Genomic DNA, 21,526 nt, shown 5'->3' with positions numbered 1-21,526 from the left:
GAAATTAAAAGATGCTTGCTCCTTGGGAAAAAAGCTATGACCAACTTAGACAGCAGATTAAAAAGCAGAGACATTACTTTGCCAACAAAGGTCCTTTTAGTCAAAGCTATGGTTTTTCTAGTAGTCATGTATGAATGTGAGAGTTGGACTATAAAGAAAGTTGAATGCCAGAGAATTGATGCTTTTGAACTGTGGTGTTGGAGAAGGCTCTTGAGAGTCCCTTGGACTGGAAGGAGATCCAACCAGTCAATCCTAAAGGAGATCAGTCCTGAATATTCATTGGAAGGACTGATGCTGAAGCTGAAACTCCAATTTTTTGGCCACCTGATGGGAAGAACTGACTCATTTGAAAAGACCCTGATGCTGGGAAAGATTGAAGGTGGAAGGAGAAGAGGACAACAGATGCTGAGATAGTTGGATGGCATCAGTGACTCAATGGACATGAGTTTGAGCTAGTTCCGGGAGTTGTGATGGACAGGGAGGCCTGGTGTGCAGCAGTGCATGGGGTCGTGAAGACTCGGACACGACTGAGGGGCTGAACTGAACTGAACCACCAAGTACTGTTGCTTCATTTCTGTGCTTTTTTCCTTCCTCCCCTCTACTCTTTCAAGATCAATGAATAGCAGTAAGTCCACATAGTTCAGGAAATACATTCGTTACAAAGCCTTCATCCTTAGCTAACAAGTCATTTGTTGCAGTAATTTGTAGTTATCTCTCTTCTTGGCTTTACCTCACCAGGTTTCTGGCAATTGCAGCAGTGAGAGAATAATCCATGTCAGAGTTACACTGGATAATATTTGAGTGATTGCTTTTCAAAGAATGTTCACATATAAACGATCCAGTTATCGCACACTTTCAGGGAAAATTATTGTAATTTTTAGCATTCTTCATAATATCACTGATTTAAAGACCTTCTCCCTTCCATTCTTTTTTGTTTTTCATCTATGCCTCTAAATAGTCGTGACTCTAAATTAGAATTTTGCCACTGTGTGTTCTACTGTGTTGAAAGTCTTCCAGTGCTTTATAAAGAAAATTTATTTTAATTGGACTTATCCTGTGAAACCACATATTTATGTAGTGTCATAATTAAATTTCTGTACTCTTATTTTCTAGGTCACAAATGGGTACTTTTCATGGGGCAGTGGTTTAGCAACCTTATCCAATATCGATATTCGAATTCCAACAGGTAAGAATCATTTATTACTAGCTTGTAACTGTTTTTTTTAAGGAACAAATTTATTTTTGTGAATTCAGGGGGAAAACATTTGTCACCTCCAAAGCATTAGTGCTTTCATTTAAATAATTCATCATGCAATAATATAAAGCCACATTGTGAACTAACATCAAGTTTGTATCTGTTCATTATCACGACCGTGGTTTTCCAAGATAACTAAGTCTAACAAAAGGAAAGACTTCTTAAAGACAAACATTACTGATAGTTATCTGTTTGCACTGTGGAGCTCATGAATCCCTGTATCTCTGAGAGAATGACTGGGAATTATAAGACCTGCCTATCACTACAGAGTGGGGACCTTGAACAAATTATTTACCATCCAAATGAACTGTTTTTAGTTTATTTGCTGATTTGTGGCATTTAAATAATGGAGTAGTTAATTTCTCATTTTGCTGAAGAAAGATTTTAAAGAAATAGTGTTTGAGAAAGTAGTTTTCTATCCCCAAAGAAAACTGATGAAGTTTTCAGATATTTAAGACAAATACTGTATAGCTTTTACTAAAATGTTTGGATAATTGAATATAAATATTTTTTTACTTGGCCTCATGGTCAGTAACTTGGAATTTTTCTATTAAACATGCAAATCAAAATAAGAACTGATTAAAGTGATTAATCACTTTAATCTTAATTATCTGTTTTAGTCAAAATTGGAGAAGGCAGTGGCACCCCACTCCAGTACTCTTGCCTGGAAAATCCCATGGACGGAGGAGCCTGGTGGGCTGCAGTCCATGGGGTGGCTGGGAGTCGGACACGACTGAGCGACTTCACTTTCACTTTTCACTTTCATGTATTGGAGAAGGAAATGGCAACCCACTCCAGTGTTCTTGCCTGGAGAATCCCAGGGACGGGGGAGCCTGGTGGGCTGCAGTCTATGGGGTCGCACAGAGTCGGACACGACTGAAGCGACTTAGCAGCAGTCAAAATTACCTTTTCCTCCAGAATGAATTGAATAATAAAGATAATACTAATCTAGGTGACTTAGGCAAGTATTTCACTGCTGCTTTTACTAGAGTCAGTTCTTCTCATAATTTAAAAATAATACATCAAGGGACTTCCCTGGTGGTCCAGTGGCTAAGACCTCAAGGGCTGAGTTTGATCCTTGGTCAGGGAACTAAATCCCCCATACCACAGCTAAGACCCAGAAGAGCCAAATAAGTATTTTTAAAAATAGCATATCAAGACCTATAGGTTTTAATTTTCCTTCCCTTTTCCAGAAACCTTATGTATCAGGAAAAGGAGCTGTTTAAGAATACTATTTCTGGGGACCAAAACTGGGCCATAGATTGTGAAACATCAGCCTTTTCTAAATGTGTTTTGATTTTATTTTATAAGTGAATTCTTTCTTATCCTGTTATTATCCTTTATTTCTTTTCTCTAGGTCAGTTAACCATGATTGTGGGCCAAGTGGGATGTGGGAAGTCCTCTCTTCTCCTTGCCATCCTCGGAGAGATGCAGACCTTGGAAGGAAAAGTTCACTGGAGCAAGTATGTGTATTTTTAATCAGTTTCTGTTGGTGTCACACATCCGATGATCTCCCAAGGGAAGGAATGAGAACAGTAGATTCCCATGTTCGAGGTCTGAGAGCCCCTTGGAAATAAGCACAGCTTTAAAAAAACAAATTAGTGGGAACTTTAAATATTATAAATTTAAAAAGATAAAACAATTCACGATAGAGGTTTATATTATGTATAAACTAATATATTGCTTTTAGCAAGATAAGGATTGTAAAGGTAAATTTGGAAAGTTAAATGGACAACACAGATAAATAAAGTTTAAAAATTTATCCTATAATCAAAGAAAATTTGCGTTATTTATAAAGTTTAAATGCACACAGAGCCTTAGTGGTCCAGTGTTCAGAGAAGAAATATCAAATAATCTTTCTGAAACTCTTCCTAAGAGACTGAGAAATCATTCATTTCTCTTCACATCCAACTTAAACTAGAGACTTAAAGTGTCTCATTAGGGATGTGGCTATGTCAGGCTAGTGTTGCGTATCCACAAAGACATTGTGCGTCTTCTGAATGTTTGAATGGTTGTTTGGGTTCTTAAAAAAACATTGTAGTAATAAGGTGACTCAGGAACATACTAGTATATAATTGTGTAACAATGAATAAGTCATATTTATTTATTTAGTTTGATCTACCTGGTAGACAGGCTTCCCAGGTGGTGCTAGTGATAAAGGACCCGCCTGCCAGTGCAAGAGACAAAAGAGACTTGGGTTCAATCCCTGGGTCGAGAAGTTCCCTGGAGGAGGGCATGGCAACCCACTCCAGTATTGTTGCCTAGAGAATCCCATGGACAGAGGAGCATGGTGAGCTACAGTCCATGGGGTCACAAAGGGTAGGACACGACTGAGCGACTTAACATGCACACACACACCTGGTAGACCACCCCAACCTCCACAGTCATTATGGAGAAATTGCTAACAGCTTATCTATGATATTGGACTGTAGACTTTCAGTCTACAGTCTACAGAAAATCACTGCAGTGATGTTCATCCAGATTATCCCCAGGGAACATTGGACAATGTCTAGAAACATTTTTTGGTTGTCATACTAAGGGAATTGGTCTGCTTACTGATCTAGTTGGTGGTGGCCAATTCAGTTCAGTTCAGTCACTCAGTCGTGTCCGACTCTTTGCAACCCCGTGAAACGCAGCACGCCAGGCCTCCCTATCACCAACTCCCGGAGTCCACCCAAACCCATGTCCATTGAGTCGGTGATGTTATCCAACCATCTCATCCTCTGTCGTCCCCTTCTCCTCCTGCCCTCAATCTTTCCCAGCATTACGGTCTTTTCCAATGAGTCAGCTCTTCACATCAGGTGGCCAAAGTATTGTATTTTCAGCTTCAATATCAGTCCTTCCAATGAACAGCCAGGACTGATCTCCTTTAGGATGGACTGGTTGGATCTCCTTGCAGTCCAATGGACTCTCAAGAGTCTTCTCCAACACCACAGTTCAAAAACATCAGTTCTTCGGTGCTCAGCTTTCTTTATAGTGGCCAGAAATGCTACTATATATCCTCCAACACAGTTTACTGTGTGGACCACAATAAACTGTGGAAAATTCTGAAAGAGATGGGAATACCAGACCACCTGACCTGCCTCTTGAGAAATCTGTATGCAGGTCAGGAAGCAACAGTTAGAACTGGACATGGAACAACAGACTGGTTCCAAATAGGAAAAGGAGTACGTCAAGGCTGTATATTGTCACCCTGCTTATTTAACTTACATGCAGAGTACATTATGAGAAACACTGGGCTGGAAGAAGCACAAGCTGAAATCAAGATTTCCGGGAGAAATATCAATCACCTCAACCTCAGATATGCAGATGACACCACCTGTACGGCAGAAAGTGAAGAGGAATTAAAAAGCCTCTTGATGAAAGTGAAAGAGGAGAGTGAAAAGTTGGCTTAAAGCTCAACATTCAGAAAACTAAGATCTCGGCATCTGGTCTCATCACTTCATGGCAGATAGATAGGGAAACAGTGGAAACAGTGTCAGACTTTATTTTTCTGGGCTCCAGAATCACTGCAGATGGTGATTGCAGCCATGAAATTAAAAGATGCTTACTCCTTGGAAGGAAAGTTATGACTAACCTAGATAGCATATTCAAAAGCAGAGATATTACTTTGCCAACAAAGGTTTGTCTAGTCAAGGCTATGGTTTTTCCAGTGGTCATGTATGGATGTGAGAGTTGGACTGTGAAGAAAGCTGAGCACCGAAGAAGTGATGCTTTTGAACTGTGGTGTTGGAGAAGACTCTTGAGAGTCCCTTGGACTACAAGGAGATCCAACCAGTCAATCCTAAAGGAGATCAGTCCTGGGTGTTCATTGGAAGGACTGATGCTGAAGCTGAAACTCCAATACTTTGGCCACCTCATGCAAAGAGTTGACTTATTGGAAAAGACTCTGATGCTGGGAGGGATTTGGGGCAGGATGAGAAGGGGATGACAGAGGATGAAATGGCTGGATGCCATCACCGACTCGATGGCCATGAGTTTGAGTGAACTCCGGGAGTTGGTGATGGATAGGGAGGCCTGGCGTGCTGCGATTCTTGGGGTCGCAAAGAGCTAGACACGACTGAGTAACTGAACTGAGCTAAACTGATCCTCCAACACAGGACAGCCCTTCACAAGAATCCTCCTGCAATGCCGGAGACCTGGGTTCTATCCCTGGTTGGGAAGATTCCCTGGAGAAGGAAATGGCAACCCACTCCAGTATTCATGTCTGGAGAATTCCATGGACAGAGGAACCTGGCAAGCTACACTCCATGGGGTCGCAAAGAGTTAGGCACAACTGAGCAACTAACACACATTCTCCAACACATAGGACAGCCCGCCACATCAGGGAATTATCTGGTTCCAAATGTTAGTTGTGCTGGGGAGACTTTGCCCTCGACTTGCACATGTCCATTTAGTTCTTATCATTGTAAGTTCCATGTGGCTTAATCTACTGTTAACATACACAGACATCTCTTCAGAATGAGTCAAAACTATTTACAGGCATTTTGAGAATAGGTTCTATTTTAAACTCCAATTAAGAGACGGAAATGCTTGGATGTGAAATTTGAGCTGGAAACAGCTGAACTGTAAATCCTATTTTTGGTATCGCTGGTGGAATAAGAAAGCTGAGAAATGTGGAGGGTACAGTTTATTCCTGTTGCAGTTGTAGATGTGAAACCGTTTAGTATGTATCCAGCAGTGAGCTCGGTGAATAACTGCCCCTTGCAGTTTCGTTCACTCGGGGGGCCTGTTGATCACTAAAGCCAGATGCTGTGTGACATGTGCCCTACCACCGTCACCTTCCATCTTGGATGGATGCAGGTTTTGAGGAGCAAGTTTTACTGAATTAAATTATATCATGTGACATGTATGGCCATAATGAAGTTATTTGGGTTTTGTTTTTACCTGGTTTCATTAGCATTAAAACAGAAAGAATTAGAGACCATGACAGAAAAAGCTTGAGATTTTATTTTCATACCTCTAGAATGTTCTTATGATCTAATCTTCTCTAGAATTACTCTACCTGGGCCAAATTCACTCCCAGTATTATCATTAAGAATTATTATCATTTTGTTAATAGATAAATAAATGATTTGGGAATTAGGAAAGCATTTTATACAGTCTGTTTATTTATTGAGTTTTCTAAACAAGATACATATATGTATATATGTATACATATATATTTTTTAGACAAATTTATACCATTTATAGCCTGATTTCTTAAAAGTTGTAAAGTATTTTATTTAATAAAACATATATAATAAAGCTTGGAAAACAAAGATATCAAGAAAGAAAATAAGGTTTAAATAATAATCTGAGTAATTAATAGGTAGAAATGCATGTATTGGAGTCCTGCATATTTATATAACATAGGCCACAAATTCTACTCTGAGTTCCATGGAAGCTAGTCAAAGAGGGAAGTATGAGATAAAAACAGACATATACTTAATAAAGGTTAAGATTTTTTTTTTAAGAAATAGAAAAGAAATATCTCCCATAAATCCTAATTTTTAAAAAGTTAAGAAAAGGTTATATCTTAAAGTCAGAGTCAATAAAATGAAAATATGAGAAAGGATTTAAGAAAATTCTAAGTATTTATAAAATCACTATAATTTAAAAATCATCTCTTTATGAATACTTGCCTTAAGAATATCCCATCTCTCCATAGCAGAAAGGGCTAAACTTTTCTTCAAAAAATATTTGGGTTGGCTCTGACACACACACAATAAAAACTAACCCCTAAAAATTGGATAAGCTAATAAAAAAATTCTATTTTTCTTTATTTACAAGAACTACTTAATTTTTTCCCATGATATCCATGATTTTCTGATAAAATATATTTTCAAATCAAGAATGCTTAGAGGATGCTGACCTTTTTTTAAAGAGTTATTTAAAATAACTCCTTATTCTGGGAAAAAAACTGTTGCACCTATTCCAATAAGGAAAGTTATATAAATGTTATTAGAATAAAGCTAATTTAGAAATTATTCATATTGATCGGTTGATTTTGTGTAAATGCTGAGAAGTACTTTACCTTGGACTGAATTGTTTGCTGTTTTTTTCAAGACAAAATAAAGTGAAACAGTAAATGGTATGGTAAAGTACCAAGCCCCTTGCTGTCATTCTTTCATCATTGCCTGTATCTCTGGTTGCATGAATTTTATTTTTAAATGTGCCCTCATGGTTGGCAGGAACAAAGTGCCGTAAAGTACCCTGTCCTATTGCAGGAAGGAATATTTACTTTGGACTGGAGAGAAGGCACTGGTCCTCATGCAGGACAGACCTACATGGATAGAACTTGGTACACAAAATTCATCTAAATATAGATGCCTCCTCGGCAATTGCTACCTTTAGTGTAGCCTGACATGCAGTAGCCCCAGAAGAGAAAGAAGAGAGAGATGAGGGAGGGACTTAAAAATTCTACAAGCTTGTCGGAAAGCCAGGGTTCTTGCTCTTGCATCTGGTGTGCTCTGTATTTGTTGAAAAGCAAATGTTCTGCCTGATTAAAGTTGTCTTTTCCTAGTTGTCATGATAAATAATAATTCCTACTGATATCCCAGGAACTAGAACTCAATAAAACACTTCACCTGTTGGATGGTCCAGGGAGGGAGTCCAGAATATGTAATAATCCCAGTAATTATATAAGACATAACCATCATTTATCTCTGGCTTCCCTTACTTTTTCTTCCACCTTGCCCATGCCATCAGCCATCCTGTCAGACCCCATCTGTTGTGGTGGTCTATTTTCTGATGTCTTAGTGTAACTGCCTTTATAGCAGTGGCTCAATTACTCTAAGACTTTGCCGGGCATGAAGGGATAATAACACAATGAGTCAGCTTTCCTGGATCAGACACGATATAGCATCTTTGTGTCCACATCTAGCTTTCCTTCTTCCGAATACTGTTCCTGATTTCAGCTTGCAGAAGTCACTCTTTCCCATTCCATAAGATTCCAACCATGAACTTGGAAGCTGGTAGAATACCAAGTTTTAACTTTTACTGTTGAAGGAAAGTACACGCAAACCCTGCATGCAAAAAATTGGATGCTATTTTCCAGAAGGGGATTTTCTACCTGACATGTTTTGAATTCAGGTATTTCAGAAATGATGGAGTTCACCTAAAATATTAAAATTTAGAATAATAAAATCAATAAGTCCTTAGGTATATTTTTCCCATTGGTATAGGTATAACTAAATTTAATTAGTCAAATGCCTCATTTTACATTAAGCATATAAATCAGTAATTAATTATACCCAAATGTTACAATGTCCTATATGCAGGTCTGTCTTTCTTTCCAGTTCCTTAAGGGCCAGGCTGGGTCTCAACCCTTCAAGTTTAGAGTATAAAAAGTATTTCTTCCTCTCTTGCCTTAGGGTAACTAATAAGGAATTTAAATAGATTAAATTTGAATTTTAACAGTAGGGAGTGCCTGGAGATATCAAATTCTAATATAGACTAGGAAAATATTCCATAAAGGTTATCCAAACTTATACAGCTAGTTGGAGCAAAGTTGGGGCTAGAATACGGCTATTGTGTGAACCCAAATTTTGTATGGAGAACAGTGCTATCTTTTGGAAGCTTAATTATTTCCTAGTTGATGAGGATATAAAAGAAGACTGTCATTTATCTGGTTTGTCTTTGGGATTAGTATCAACAACCATTTGAAAGTGTAGCTATTTAATATATACAATATTTATCTCTTACCTGATATGTACACGCATTCATCCTATATTTATATTTCATAATTAATGAACGTTGTTTGCCATACTTGCAGTGTAAATGAAACTGAACCTTCTTTTGAAGCGACCAGAAGGTATTATTTCTACTTTAATCTGCATTTAATAAGAATAACTACCTTCCTCAGACTTTTCCTGATATTCCATTTCTTACTCCTAATCATTTTATTCATTCTGATAATATACAAAGTTGTTTATTACAATGGACTAGTAAATTTCTGATCGCAGTAGTTCCCAACATCTGGAAGCTGCTAAAAGAATTAATTTGCTGAACTAAATGGCCCAACATGTCAATTGTTGAGTCACGCAGATCTCAACTTTGACTAAAACTCAACAGTTCTTAGCAAATTGGATTTGGGGTTTCATAAAATAAATATGAAAGAATTATTATGTATATTATTTATGAGTTAAACAGTGATGAAATCTGCCTGTAAGCTAGAACTGGAGAACCAAGTACTTCATCTATTTAAAGAAAAAAAGAAAAGAAAACCTTAAAGAATGAGGGTGGGGGCAGGAGGGAAGCAGATGTGCCAGAGGTTGGGAACCACTGTTTTAATGCACAGATGGTTATCTGAGAGACTACCAGCATACTATATATTATCATGCCCTCTAAATGCCTAAGACGTTATGTTTCAGGATGATCACTGGGCATTTCTAACTACCTTTTTTCTACACTTTATTCTCTTTTAACCTTAATTCCTAAATTAGTACTTACAGACCATAACTAACTATGAAAGTGTGAATTTTAAGCTGACCCCTTCCTTACCCCAAGCTCATCATCCTCTTTATCTTCAACTCACATGCATTTTCCTAATTACTGCAAATTAAAATATGATGTATGGACATCTGGTAGAGTTTGCAAGCCAAAAAGTGGGGCACAGGGAGGAGACTATGATTTTTTAAAAATAAACTGCTTCAATATGTATTGAAATACATGGTTTTTAAATGTGTATTTATTACATTGTTGAAATAGACTCCTCAAAATTATTCTTTGCTTTGAAATATTTACATTATCTCTTACCTTAAAATATGTTCATGTGAGTAAACCACAAACACATAATTACAGTATCAGTTCACATCCCTTTTAAAGGTATTCCTGTAAAATTCATAGTTAATGTAGAGTGCTTTTAATATGAAGTAAAATATCTGTGGCTTTTAGAGTTAACTGTTATTTAAATTATTGTAAAAATTTAATTTTTTTAATTTAGTGGAATATTTAACTACTAATATTTAATTTAGTGGAATATTTAACTACTAATATTTAATTTAGTGGAATATTTAACTACTAATTAATAAGGTTGATGGTCATTAAAATATTCTTTTAGAAATTCTTCATTTCTGTCTTTGAGATATTTTATCAACTTTCATTTTCCTTAGTTATACAAAAGTACAGGCACAGCACAGCACTCTTGGGTAATTTTGGTATTTTGTTTTTCTTTTCCATTTTCCAGTAGGAACAGGTATTCTGTGGCTTATGCAGCTCAAAAGCCTTGGCTATTAAATGCTACAGTAGAAGAAAATATTACCTTTGGAAGTCCTTTCAACAAGCAGAGGTAATTTTGAATGTATAAAATTTAGAACTAAAAAGAACAACTATTTCTAATCCCTATGTTTGGTTCACAGTTTCTGGAGTGTTTTCTAAAAAAAATTATTGGAATATAGTTGATTTATGGTGTTATGTTAGTTTCAGGTGTACAGCAGAGTGAACCAGTTTTAGTATACATATATCCACGTTTTTAAAGATTCCTTTCCCGTATAAGCCATTACAGAGTATTGAATAGAGTTCACTGTGCTGTACAGCAGATGCTTGATATCTATTTTATGCATAGTAGTACGTGTATATCAATCCCAATATCCCAGTTTATCCTTCCTCCCACCCATCCCCTCGTTCTTAAATCTTTGTATCAGGACTTCCTTTCTTCTCTGTTTGCCCTGCTTCTTTCCTCATCACCAGGTCTATTAAGTCAACTTTTGTAAGAGAAGCCTCACTGGGATTCAGCCCATCGTATGCACTTACTGAGAACAATTTGTACAACAAAAATAAACAGCCGAAACAGAGGTTGTGTGTGTAGGGGGGGGCGGGGGGTGCATGGTGAGGGTGGTGCTGAGGTTGTTGGTAAACAGAAGAAAAATCCCAGTATGTTGCAGAAGGAGGGTTAACCATGGAAAAATAAGAGAAGGAATATGGGATCTGAGAGTTCTGATTACTCAGAGCAGCCAGAGTATGTCTTCTTTCAATCATCTTCTAAACACCCATTGGAGCAGGGAATGACTACCCACTCAAGTATTCTTGCCTGGAGAATTCCATGGACAGAGGAGCTTGGTGGGCTACAGTCCATGGGTCTCAAAGAGTTGGGCACAACTGAGTGACTGACACTTTCATTTTCACTTCCAAACATCCACTGGAGTGTGCAAAGGCAAGACCCTTTCCTGAAGCCACCTTCACGAGGGGTAGGGAGTGTCCTAAGACTCAAAGCAGGGTCCTGAGAGTTAAGGAGAATTAGACCTGGGGAGAGGCATGAGGAAGGGGGAGGGGAGAGGAAAGTGTGGGAGGAAAAATTCAAATTACATGGGATTGCTTGGGGCCTGGGAGTAAACCAGACAGAAAGGGATCTGTGTACATTGACAGTGGCAAACTCCATTGTGAAGGAAGGCTGAGATGGGCAGTAAAGTGCCTTAAAAGCCAACCAATATAAATCTGAATTTTCCAGACGCCCAGCAAAGTGTTAGAAAGAGGACTCACAAAGTAAATGTGATCTGCCCATATCATGACAGATTTATATAAGGTGAATCTGAATTAAGAGCAAAAAGACATTTAGAAGGTTGTTGGGCAAATGATCTGGGCATGCTGTGTTTGTTGTCAATATTTGGCAGTGACTGTAGAAACGGAAGAAAAAGAGATGGCTGACAGCATTCTGGAATAAGAATGGGAGAAGAAAATGGAAGAATCACGTGGAATCTAGAAAAGTGGTACAGATGAACCTATTTGCAGGGCAGGAATAGAGACTCAGATTTAGAGAACAAATGTGTGGACATAGTGGCGGGGAGCTGGGGGATGAATTGAAAGAGTAGCACTGACGTATACACTGCCACGTCTAAAACAGATAGCTAATGGGAAGCTGCTGTGTAGCTCAGGAAGCTCAGCTTGGTGCTCTGTGATGACCTAGATGGGTGGGATGGAGGTGGGATGGGATGCAGGACCAAGAGGGAGAAGATACACGCGTACACATAGCTGGTTCACTTTGTAGTACAGCAGAAATTAACACAACATTGTACAGCACCTATACCCCAATTTAAAAACAAAATCACTCAAATATTTTAAGACCAGGTGATTGAGAAAATGAAACCATTGATATTTTCCCCAGAATTCCCGGTCTCCATGCTTCCTTGAATTTCCAGTCAACCCCAGTTTCCAGATCCAGCCTTAGGTCAACTTTATGTCAGTCCTTATCGATTTCTGTTTTCTTCTCTCTTCAGCATCATGAGTGTGGACACAGATTCCTCTCCCCTGTCCCCACTTCACCCCGCCCCATAACCCATGCTCTAGCCCCAGTGAGGCTCCTCTTATCCTTCATGCATACCATGAACTTGTCCACTGTCGTACAGTTCCTTTCTCTCTCCGCTCATTGTCATTCCTGGAAAATTACAGTTCATCTTTCTGCAGACACCTCACAAATCACCTCCTCTGCAAAGATGTCACTTATTTCTTAGTCATTCCTTCCTGCATATTCTAGGAGCACTTTGTAACTACCCATCTACCGTACCTAATAAGGTACATTTGTATCGTATGTTTCTGTGTCAATTTTCTGCCACATTTAATAGTTGTTTTTTATTTTTTAACCAGTTTTCATTGAAGTATAATTAACTAACAATGTCATGTTAGTTTCAAGTATACAGCAAAGTGATTTGGTTGTGTGTATATCTATTCTTTTTCAGATTATTTTCCATTATAGGTTATTACAAAAAATTGGATATAGTTCCCTGTGCTATACAATAGTTTCACAAGAGTGGGAACCAGTATCTATTTGTCTTTGTATCTGCAAGCCTAAAGTAGAGGCTAGAATATACTAAATTCTTCAATAAGTGTTTTATTTCAGCTTCCGAGACATTGAACCTGGGACTTGGTTTATGGGCAGTATATTAATCGTGATGTAAAAACTTAAAACCACCTCTTCCACAGGTACAAAGCGGTCACAGACGCCTGTTCTCTTCAACCAGATATCGACTTACTACCATTTGGAGACCAAACTGAAATTGGAGAGAGGGTGAGCTATGTGTAGTGTAATTACACAATGAACACAAATCCAGAAAAGCCTTCCAGTTATCTTTAACCTTTAATGGAAAATTTAAAAAATCTGAGAGCACCGGAATTATGTTTTCCTAGTGACAAGTTCTAGAAACAGAAGCACAGGAATTCCTGATGCCACTCTTTTAAGGATGTATTGAGTAACTAACATGAACTTCACATTTTGCTAGCCACTCAGGAGTTCTCAAGGGAAAAGAACCAGTCCCTGCTTTTGATCAAATGTATTTTTACTTAACTTGGAGTTTACTTTAAATTGGTTTGGAAACCAAGATTGCTTCCGACAACTTTTTCCACTCTTGTCAACATCCATTTATTCTTGTTTAAGTGTTCCTTTTGCTTTGTATAAACAGGTTTTACATTGGCGTCATACTGTTCCAACTAGCCGAAAAATATTTATACCTGTATATAATCTTTATAACAATGTTGGCTAAAGTGTTTGACTCTTATAGGGTCAAATACTAAGCAAAAGACTTTATATGCATTATTTGCTTTTACAACATATCTGTTACATAGGTGTTTGTTATCTGCGTATTGCAGCTGAGAAAACCAGGGGAGAGAAAGGTTAAAGAACTTGCCTGGTCAGAGTCACTGGGACAGTTGAGATTGGTCTGACTCTGTCATCTGTGTTATTCGTTGCTATTTTTTATTGCAGCATGGTATAGTGTTTAAGAACATGACCTGAACTTCTCTAAGCCTTAGTTTCCATGTGGAGAGCAATACATTGATATTGCTCTGATAAGAGAAATAAGGAATGGAAAGCCATATACAGCAGCCTGACACATTTTACTAAAGTGTTAGTTGCTCAGTCATGTCTGACTCTTTGCAACTCCATGGACTGTAGCTCATTTGTGCAAGGAATTCTCCAGGCAAGAATACTGGAGTGGCTAGCCATTGCCTTCTCCAGGGGATCTTCCAGACCCAGGATTAAACCCGGGTCTCCCACATTGCAGGCAGATTCTTTACCATCTGAGCCACCAGGGAAGCTCATCACATACTAGTTCAGTTCAGTTCAGTCACTCAGTCGTGTCCAACTCTTTGCGACCCCATGAATCGCAGCACGCCAGGCCTCCCTGTCCATCACCAACTCCCGGAGTTCACTCAGACTCACATCCATTGAGTCAGTGATGCCACCCAGCCATCTCATCCTCTGTCGTCCCCTTCTCCTCCGGCCCCCAATCCCTCCCAGCATCAGAGTCTTTTCCAATGAGTCAACTCTACACATGAGGTGGCCAAAGTACTGGAGTTTCATCACATACTAAGTGCTCAGTAAATAGTAGTTTTTCACATTTGTATAATTAACACTTGATTATAAAAGCATACTGCTGTATAGCTCACTTGAAAGAAAGTGAAGTCACTCAGTCACGTCCGACTCTTTGCGACCCTGTGGACTGTAGCCCACTAGGCTCCTCTGTCCAGGGGATTCTCCAGGCAAGAATAGTGGAGTGGGTTGCCAGTTCCTTCTCCAGGGGGATCTTCCCGACCCAGGGATCGAACCCAAGTCTCCTGCATTGCAGGCAGACGCTTTAACCTCTGAGCCACCAGGGAAGCTCACTTGAACACAACTTATAATATTGAATTTAAGAGACATGTATTAAGCATACTACAGACACAATTCATGAAACCAGAAACAATTTGAGATTACTTCCAGTCTTCAGCACTCATTTTGGTTTTTCATTACTAATATTTTTGTACAGCAGAGCCAACTATCAGAGTGAAAAGAAGATTAATGTTATCAGTCAAAGATGATCTTAATATAATTCAAGTGTTGACCACTAGAAAGCTTGCGTTTTTATCTTCCCGATGTTATCACTGTTTAATTAATAAACTACATAAATTTATTAAATTTATATAATAAATAAATTAAAATTAATTTAAGGTTTTTAAAGAGAAGTTTGTATTTTTAGGGAATTTTTTTTTAACCAGCAGATTATTTACTACTGTAAATGGTGGATGTTACTGGGTATTTCTTCTCTAGGGCATCAACCTGAGTGGAGGTCAGAGGCAAAGAATCTGTGTGGCCCGAGCTCTCTATCAAAATACCAACATTGTCTTTTTGGTAAGAATGTATGGTCTTCCCTTTCTTTCTACTTCATCTTTCTCTCTGGACAAATGAGTCTTTAAGGAGATAAGTAACTCAAGGAAAGATTTAACTTGTGAAATCACAGAGAATTAAGGCAAAACAAATCCTCAAAGTACAAATCAAATCAACATGTAAGACGTGAGTGAAGGACCCCGAGGGACTGAGGTTCCCAAATGATTGCTTCTATGAGTTCTTAAACCATGAGGATCATTGATGAAAAGGTGTGGATGGTGCTGAATGAACTGGACAGGATTATAAGTCTTCTCATTTATATTTGCTGGTAGAAAGAAGGGCTGGAAAATATACTTTTGGTGGGCATAAGGGTTAGTAAGTATGCAACTCAGGCTGTGGTTAAGGTTTATCTGTAAAGTTTTCTGAAATTATTCTTAAAAATCTTGATACCAGCCTAGATCTACTAAATCACTATCTATAAAGACAGAGTCTAGAATCTATATCTTAAAAAAGCTCTGTAGATGATTCTGTAGTATATCCTGGGTTGATAACCTATGGATATACAAATAAAAATGGATGATGGTATTGATTATGAATTTACTCTAGTTTTATTCCTCCAGCAGATTGTAGCAAAAATCACTTAGTGTACAACTAGACAGTACCTAGAGACCAGCAGGCTATGTAAATCCATCCTTCCTCCGCCTTCTCCTTCTGTGCATGTGTCAACCATGTGTATATCTGGTTCTCCGACCTTTAAACTTTTCACTCCATCTAATGAACATCTTCAGAAAGTGGCTTGATTTTAGAGTTTCGCACTCCAGAATTTTGGATCCATTACGGGTATGAAAGTAGAATTTGGGCATAGTACTGGAAGTGCACTTCAGGTTAATGTCTCTAAGAATTCCTGCCCCCAAAATTTCCAGAAAACAACACTGTAAAAGACATAGCAGGATCTAGCAGTAACCTGTTAAAACTGAACATTAAAAAGACTAAGATCATGCATCCAGTCCCATCACTTCATTTTTCATCACTTCAGATTTTATTTTCTTGGACTCCAAAAATCACTGTGAATGGTGACTGCATCCATGAAATTAAAAGACACTTGCTCCTTGGGGAAAAAAAAAAAGCTATGATAAACCTAGAAATCATATTAAAAAGCAGAGACATTACTTTGCCAACAAAGGTCTGTCTATTCAAAGATATGGTTTTTCCAGTAGTCATGTATGGATGTGAGAGTTGGACTATAAATAAGGCTGAGTGCCGAAGAAGGGATACTTTTGAACTGTAGTGTTGGAGAAGACTCTTGAGAGTCCCTTGGACTACAAGGAGATCAAATCAGTCCATCCTGAAGAAAATCAACTCTGAATATGCATTGGAAGGACTGGATGCTGAAGCTGAAACTCCAATACTTTGGCAACCTGATGCGAAGAACTGACTCATTGCAAAAGACCCTGATGCTGGGAAAGATTGAAGGCAGGAGGAGAAGGGGACGACAGAGGGTGAGATGGCTGGATGGCATCATTGACTCAATGGACATGAGTTTGAGCAAACTCTGGGAGATAGTGAAGGACAGGGAAGTCTGGCATGCTGCAGTCTGTGGGTTTGCAAAGAGTTGAACACAACTCAGCGACTGAACAGCATCAACAACCAAAATGTGACACAGAGACATGAAGTGAGCAAATGTTGGAGAAACGGCGTAATAGACTTGCTGGACACAGGGTTGCCACAAACCTTCAATTAAAAAAAAAAATGCAATGTCTGTGAAGCACAATAAAATGAATTGCAATAAAATGAGATATGCCTGTATCTGCAAAGGCACATCTGCCATTCAGATATCATTGTCACAGGTTCTGATAATTAGAACATGGGCATCTTTGGGGACCATTATTCTGCCTGCCTCAGATAGCTCTTATTATTGGAAAGTTATTATGGGCTTAAAATCTGCTTCTGTATATTTTCCATTAATTGGCTTCCATTCTGCTTCTGCAACAGCAAATATATTTCTTTTAATATTATTGTTGTAACTCAACTCAATATTTTAATATTATTGTTGTAACTTGCCATAATTTACTTTTCTGTAGGCTGATAAAGCTTAATATTTTTAACTCTTCAACAGTTATGTTATCTTTATAACTTCTCTTAATTCTGAGTATAATAGTGTTTGTTAGGGTCCCTTTGAAAAAACGTGTTCTAGATGCACTCTGATCAACTCAGACAGTCTTAAAACTAATGGAGCTTATGATCTAAATATTATACTTTCTTCATAGCAGCCTAAAATTGAATAATGTTTTAGCAGCAACAGAATACTATTGATCAATCAATTCAGTTTAGTCGCTCAGTCGTGTCCTACTCTTTGCAGCCCCATGGACTGCAGCACTCCAGGCCTCCCTGTCTATCACCAACTCCCAGAGTTTACTCAAATTCATGTGTTTGAGTAATTTCTCTTAGATAACAATATTTTACCCTTCGATTGTTTAAAAATTCACAAAGCACTTTGAATCGCAGTATTATCTCATTTGATTCTTATGACGGTGCTGCTAGGGTAGGTGGTTTCCTCATGGGAAGAGAGGAAACTTATACATAGAAAGGTGGAATGCCTTACCTGAGAATTAATGGCTGGTAAGTGACAGAGTGTGAGCTAGAACTTCGTATCTTTTGAGTACTTTTCCTTTTTTTCTGTTTTTGTGATCAGCTGTTTCTTATTTTCTTCTTTTAATGATTACTCTCAAGTTACTGTGTTGTCTTTTGCTTTCTTTTTGTCTCCCTCCCTCCTACCCTCCCTCCCTTCCTTTCCATCCATCAGTGTTTAATGAGCGTCATCAGAGCCATCTTCTGTGCTGGGTACACAGGAAACAAAGGAGAAAGAGACATTATTGTTATCTATAAAGATCTTACATCTATCTTTAAAAGATCTATCTATAAAGATCATACAAACAATTAGTTGAAAGGTTTTAGATTTTGCTGTAAACTCTAATTAAACTTGATCAAATTAGCCTTTACACCTCCATACTTTTTTCCATGGTGGCTGCAACAATTTATATTTCCAACTACAATGCAAAAATTCCTTTTTCTCCACATTCTCACCAACATTAGTTATTTCTTGTCTTTTTGATAATAGCCAATCTAACAGGTATGAAGTGATATCTCTTTGTGGTTTTGATTTGTATTTCCCAGATAAATCATAATATTAATATTAATGATAATTAATGATGTTGAGTACTATTATGTACCTTTTGGCCATTTTTTCACTTTTTTGGAAAAAATATCTATTCAGATCCTTTGACCATTTTTTAATTGGATTGTTTGGATATTTTGTTATTGATTTGTATGAGGTTTTTATATTTGGGGGCATTAACTACTTATAAGATACATGATTTGCAAACATTTCATCGCATTCCATAAGTTGCCTTTTCATTTTGTTGATGATTTTCTTTAATGGACTGAGATGTTTTAGTTTGACGTAGTTCTATTTATTTATTTTTGCTTTTGTTGCCTTTGTTTTTGGTATTAAAATTTTAAAAGCATCGCCAAGACCAACATCAAAGAGCTTATCCACTATGTTTTCTTCTAAGAGTTTTATGGTTTCAGATCTTAGGTTCGTGTCTTTAATCCACTCGAGTTCATTTTTGTGTATGATGTAAAATAGTGGCCCATGTTTTTTTTTTTTTTTTTTTTTCACACTGCTGTCTACTTTCCCCAATATCATTATTGAAGAGACTACTCTTTCCACATTGTATCTGTACATAGAGACAGTTTAACTTCTTCCTTTCCTATTTGGATGCCATTTCTTTTTCTTGACTAATTGATCTGACATAGTACTTCCAGTGTATGTGTGCCCAGTCACTCAGTTCATTTCAATTCAGTTCAGTCTCTCAGTCGTGTCCGACTCTTTGCGACCCCATGGACTGCAGCACACCAGGCTTCCCTGTGCATCACCAGCTCCCGAAGTTTGCTCAAACTCATGTCCATCGAGTCCGTGATGTCATCCAACCATTTCATCCTCTGTCATCCCCTTCTCCCCTCTTCGATCTTTCCCAGCATCAGGGTCTTTTCAAATGAGTCAGTTCTTCCCATCAGGTGGCCAAAGTATTGGAGTTTCAGCTTCAACATTAGTCCTTCCAATGAGCATTCAGGACTGATTTCTTTTAGGATTGACTGGTTGGATCTCCTTGCAGTCCAAGGGACTCTCAAGAGTCTTCTCCAACACCACAGTTCAAAAACATCAATTCTTCAGTGCTCAGCTTTCTTTATGGATGTCTGACTCTCACATTCATATATGACTACTGGAAAAACCATAGTTTTGACAGATGGACCTTTGTTGGCAAAATAATGTCTCTTTTTAATATGCTGTCTAGGTTGGTCATAGCTCTTCTTCCAAGGAGCAAGTGTCTTTTAATTTCATGACTGCAGTCATCATCTGCAGTGATTTTGGAGCCCCAAAAATAAAGTCTGTCACTGTTTCCGTTGTTTCCCCATCTATTTGCCATGAAGTGATGGGACCAGATGCCATGATCTTAGTTTTCTGAATGTTGAGTTTTAAGCCAACTTTTTCACTCTCTTCTTTCACTTTCATTAAAAGGCTATTTAGTTCTTCTTCACTTTCTGCCATAAGGGTGGCATCATCTGCATTTCTGAGGCTATTGACATTTCTCCCAGCAATCTTGATTCCAGTTTGTGCTTCATCCAGCCTGGCATTTCACATGATATACTCTGCACATAAGTTAAATAAGCATAGTGACAGTATACAAACTTGACATACTCCTTTCCCTATTTGAAACCAGTCTGTTGTTCCATGTTCAGTTCTAACTGTTGTTTCTTGACCTGCATACAGATTTCTCAGGAAGCAGGTAAGGTGGTCTGATATTCCCATCTCTTTACGAATTTTCCACAGTTTGTTGTGACCCAGTCACTCAGTGATGTCCAATTCTTTGGACCCTGTGGACTGTAGCTCACCGGGCTCCTTTGTCCACGGGATTTCCCAGGCAAGAATACTGGAGTGGGTTGCCATTTCTTCCTCCAGGGGATCTTCCTGACCCAGAAATCAAACCCATGTCTCCTGTACGGCCAGGCAGATTCTTTATCACTAAGCCACCTGGTAAGCCCCATAGTATTAAACTTTCAGTACTGTGTTGAATAAAAGTGGTAAGACTGGGTATCCTTGTCTTATTCCTGATCCTAAGGGGAAAGCTTTCAACTTTTTACCATTGAGTGTGGTATTAGCTGTGGGCTTGTCATATATGATCTTTATTATGTTGAGGTATGTTTTCTTTATACCCATTCTATTCAAAGTTTTTATCATGATTGAATGTTGAATTTGGCAAATGTATTTTGTCCTTCTATTGAGTTGATCATATGATTTTTATCCTTTATTTTATTATTGTGGTGTATCATATTGATTGATTTGCAGACGTTGAACTATCCTTGCATCCCTGGAATAATCCAACTTATTCATGGTGTATGAATCTTTTAATGACTGTTGAATATGGCTTGTTAATATTTCATCAAGGATGTTTGCGTCTGTGTTCATCAGAAACACTGGTCGGTAATTTTCTTTTTGTGTATGTATGGTGTCTTTGGCATCAGGGAATCATTAGTTTTAATATCAGTGTAATACTAGCTTTGTAAAATGTTTGGAAGTATACTTTCTTCTTCTATTTTTTGAAAAGGTTTGAGAAGGATTGGTTTAATCCCAGTTTATATGTTTGATTGAATTCACCAATGAAACCATCTGGTTCTGGGCTTTTGTTTGTTGAGGTGTTTTTGATTACTAATTCAATCTCCTTATCAGTAGTTGGTCTATTCAGATTTTCTATTTTTTCATGATTCAATTTTTGTAGATTTTTTTTTTTTCTGGGAATTTATCCATGTCTTTTAGGTGTCCAGTTTGTTGGTGTTCATAATAGTCTCATGAGTCTGTATTTGTGTGGTCACAGTTGTAATGTTGCCTCTTTCATATAGTTTTATTTGAATCCTCCCACTTTTTTTGGTGAGTCTTATTAGTGAAAGTGGAAGTGTTAATTGCTCAGTTGTGTCTGACTCTTTGTGACCCCGTGGACTGTAGCCGTCTAGGCTCCTCTGTCCATGGTATTCTCCAGGCAAGAATACCAGAGTGGGTTGCCATTCCCTTCTCCAGGGAATCTTCCCAACCCAAGGATTGAAACCAGGTCTCCTGCTTTGCAAGCAGATTGTTTACCATCTGAGCCACCCTGTTTCTA

General features: G+C 38.1%; 1 protein-coding gene across 6 annotated transcripts in view; it reads left to right on the top strand.

Annotated features, from left to right (window-relative positions):
• ABCC9 (ATP binding cassette subfamily C member 9) overlaps positions 1-21,526 on the top strand; it is a 157,874-nt gene that overhangs the window by 68,117 nt on the left and 68,231 nt on the right. For 4 of the 6 annotated variants that reach the window (XM_027541508.1, XM_027541504.1, XM_027541505.1 and 1 more), the window contains 6 exons: positions 1,114-1,186; positions 2,613-2,718; positions 9,012-9,050; positions 10,425-10,526; positions 13,154-13,238; positions 15,255-15,335. In XM_027541508.1, the coding sequence (XP_027397309.1) occupies positions 1,114-1,186; positions 2,613-2,718; positions 9,012-9,050; positions 10,425-10,526; positions 13,154-13,238; positions 15,255-15,335 (486 nt within the window). The remainder of the gene's footprint in view (positions 1-1,113; positions 1,187-2,612; positions 2,719-9,011; positions 9,051-10,424; positions 10,527-13,153; positions 13,239-15,254; positions 15,336-21,526) is intronic. The other 2 variants (XM_027541510.1, XM_027541509.1) reach the window with 1 other exon arrangement.

This window comes from Bos indicus x Bos taurus, chromosome 5 (assembly GCF_003369695.1).
Source record: "Bos indicus x Bos taurus breed Angus x Brahman F1 hybrid chromosome 5, Bos_hybrid_MaternalHap_v2.0, whole genome shotgun sequence".
NCBI lineage: Eukaryota > Metazoa > Chordata > Mammalia > Artiodactyla > Bovidae > Bos > Bos indicus x Bos taurus.
This window is presented reverse-complemented; position numbering and strand designations above follow the sequence as displayed.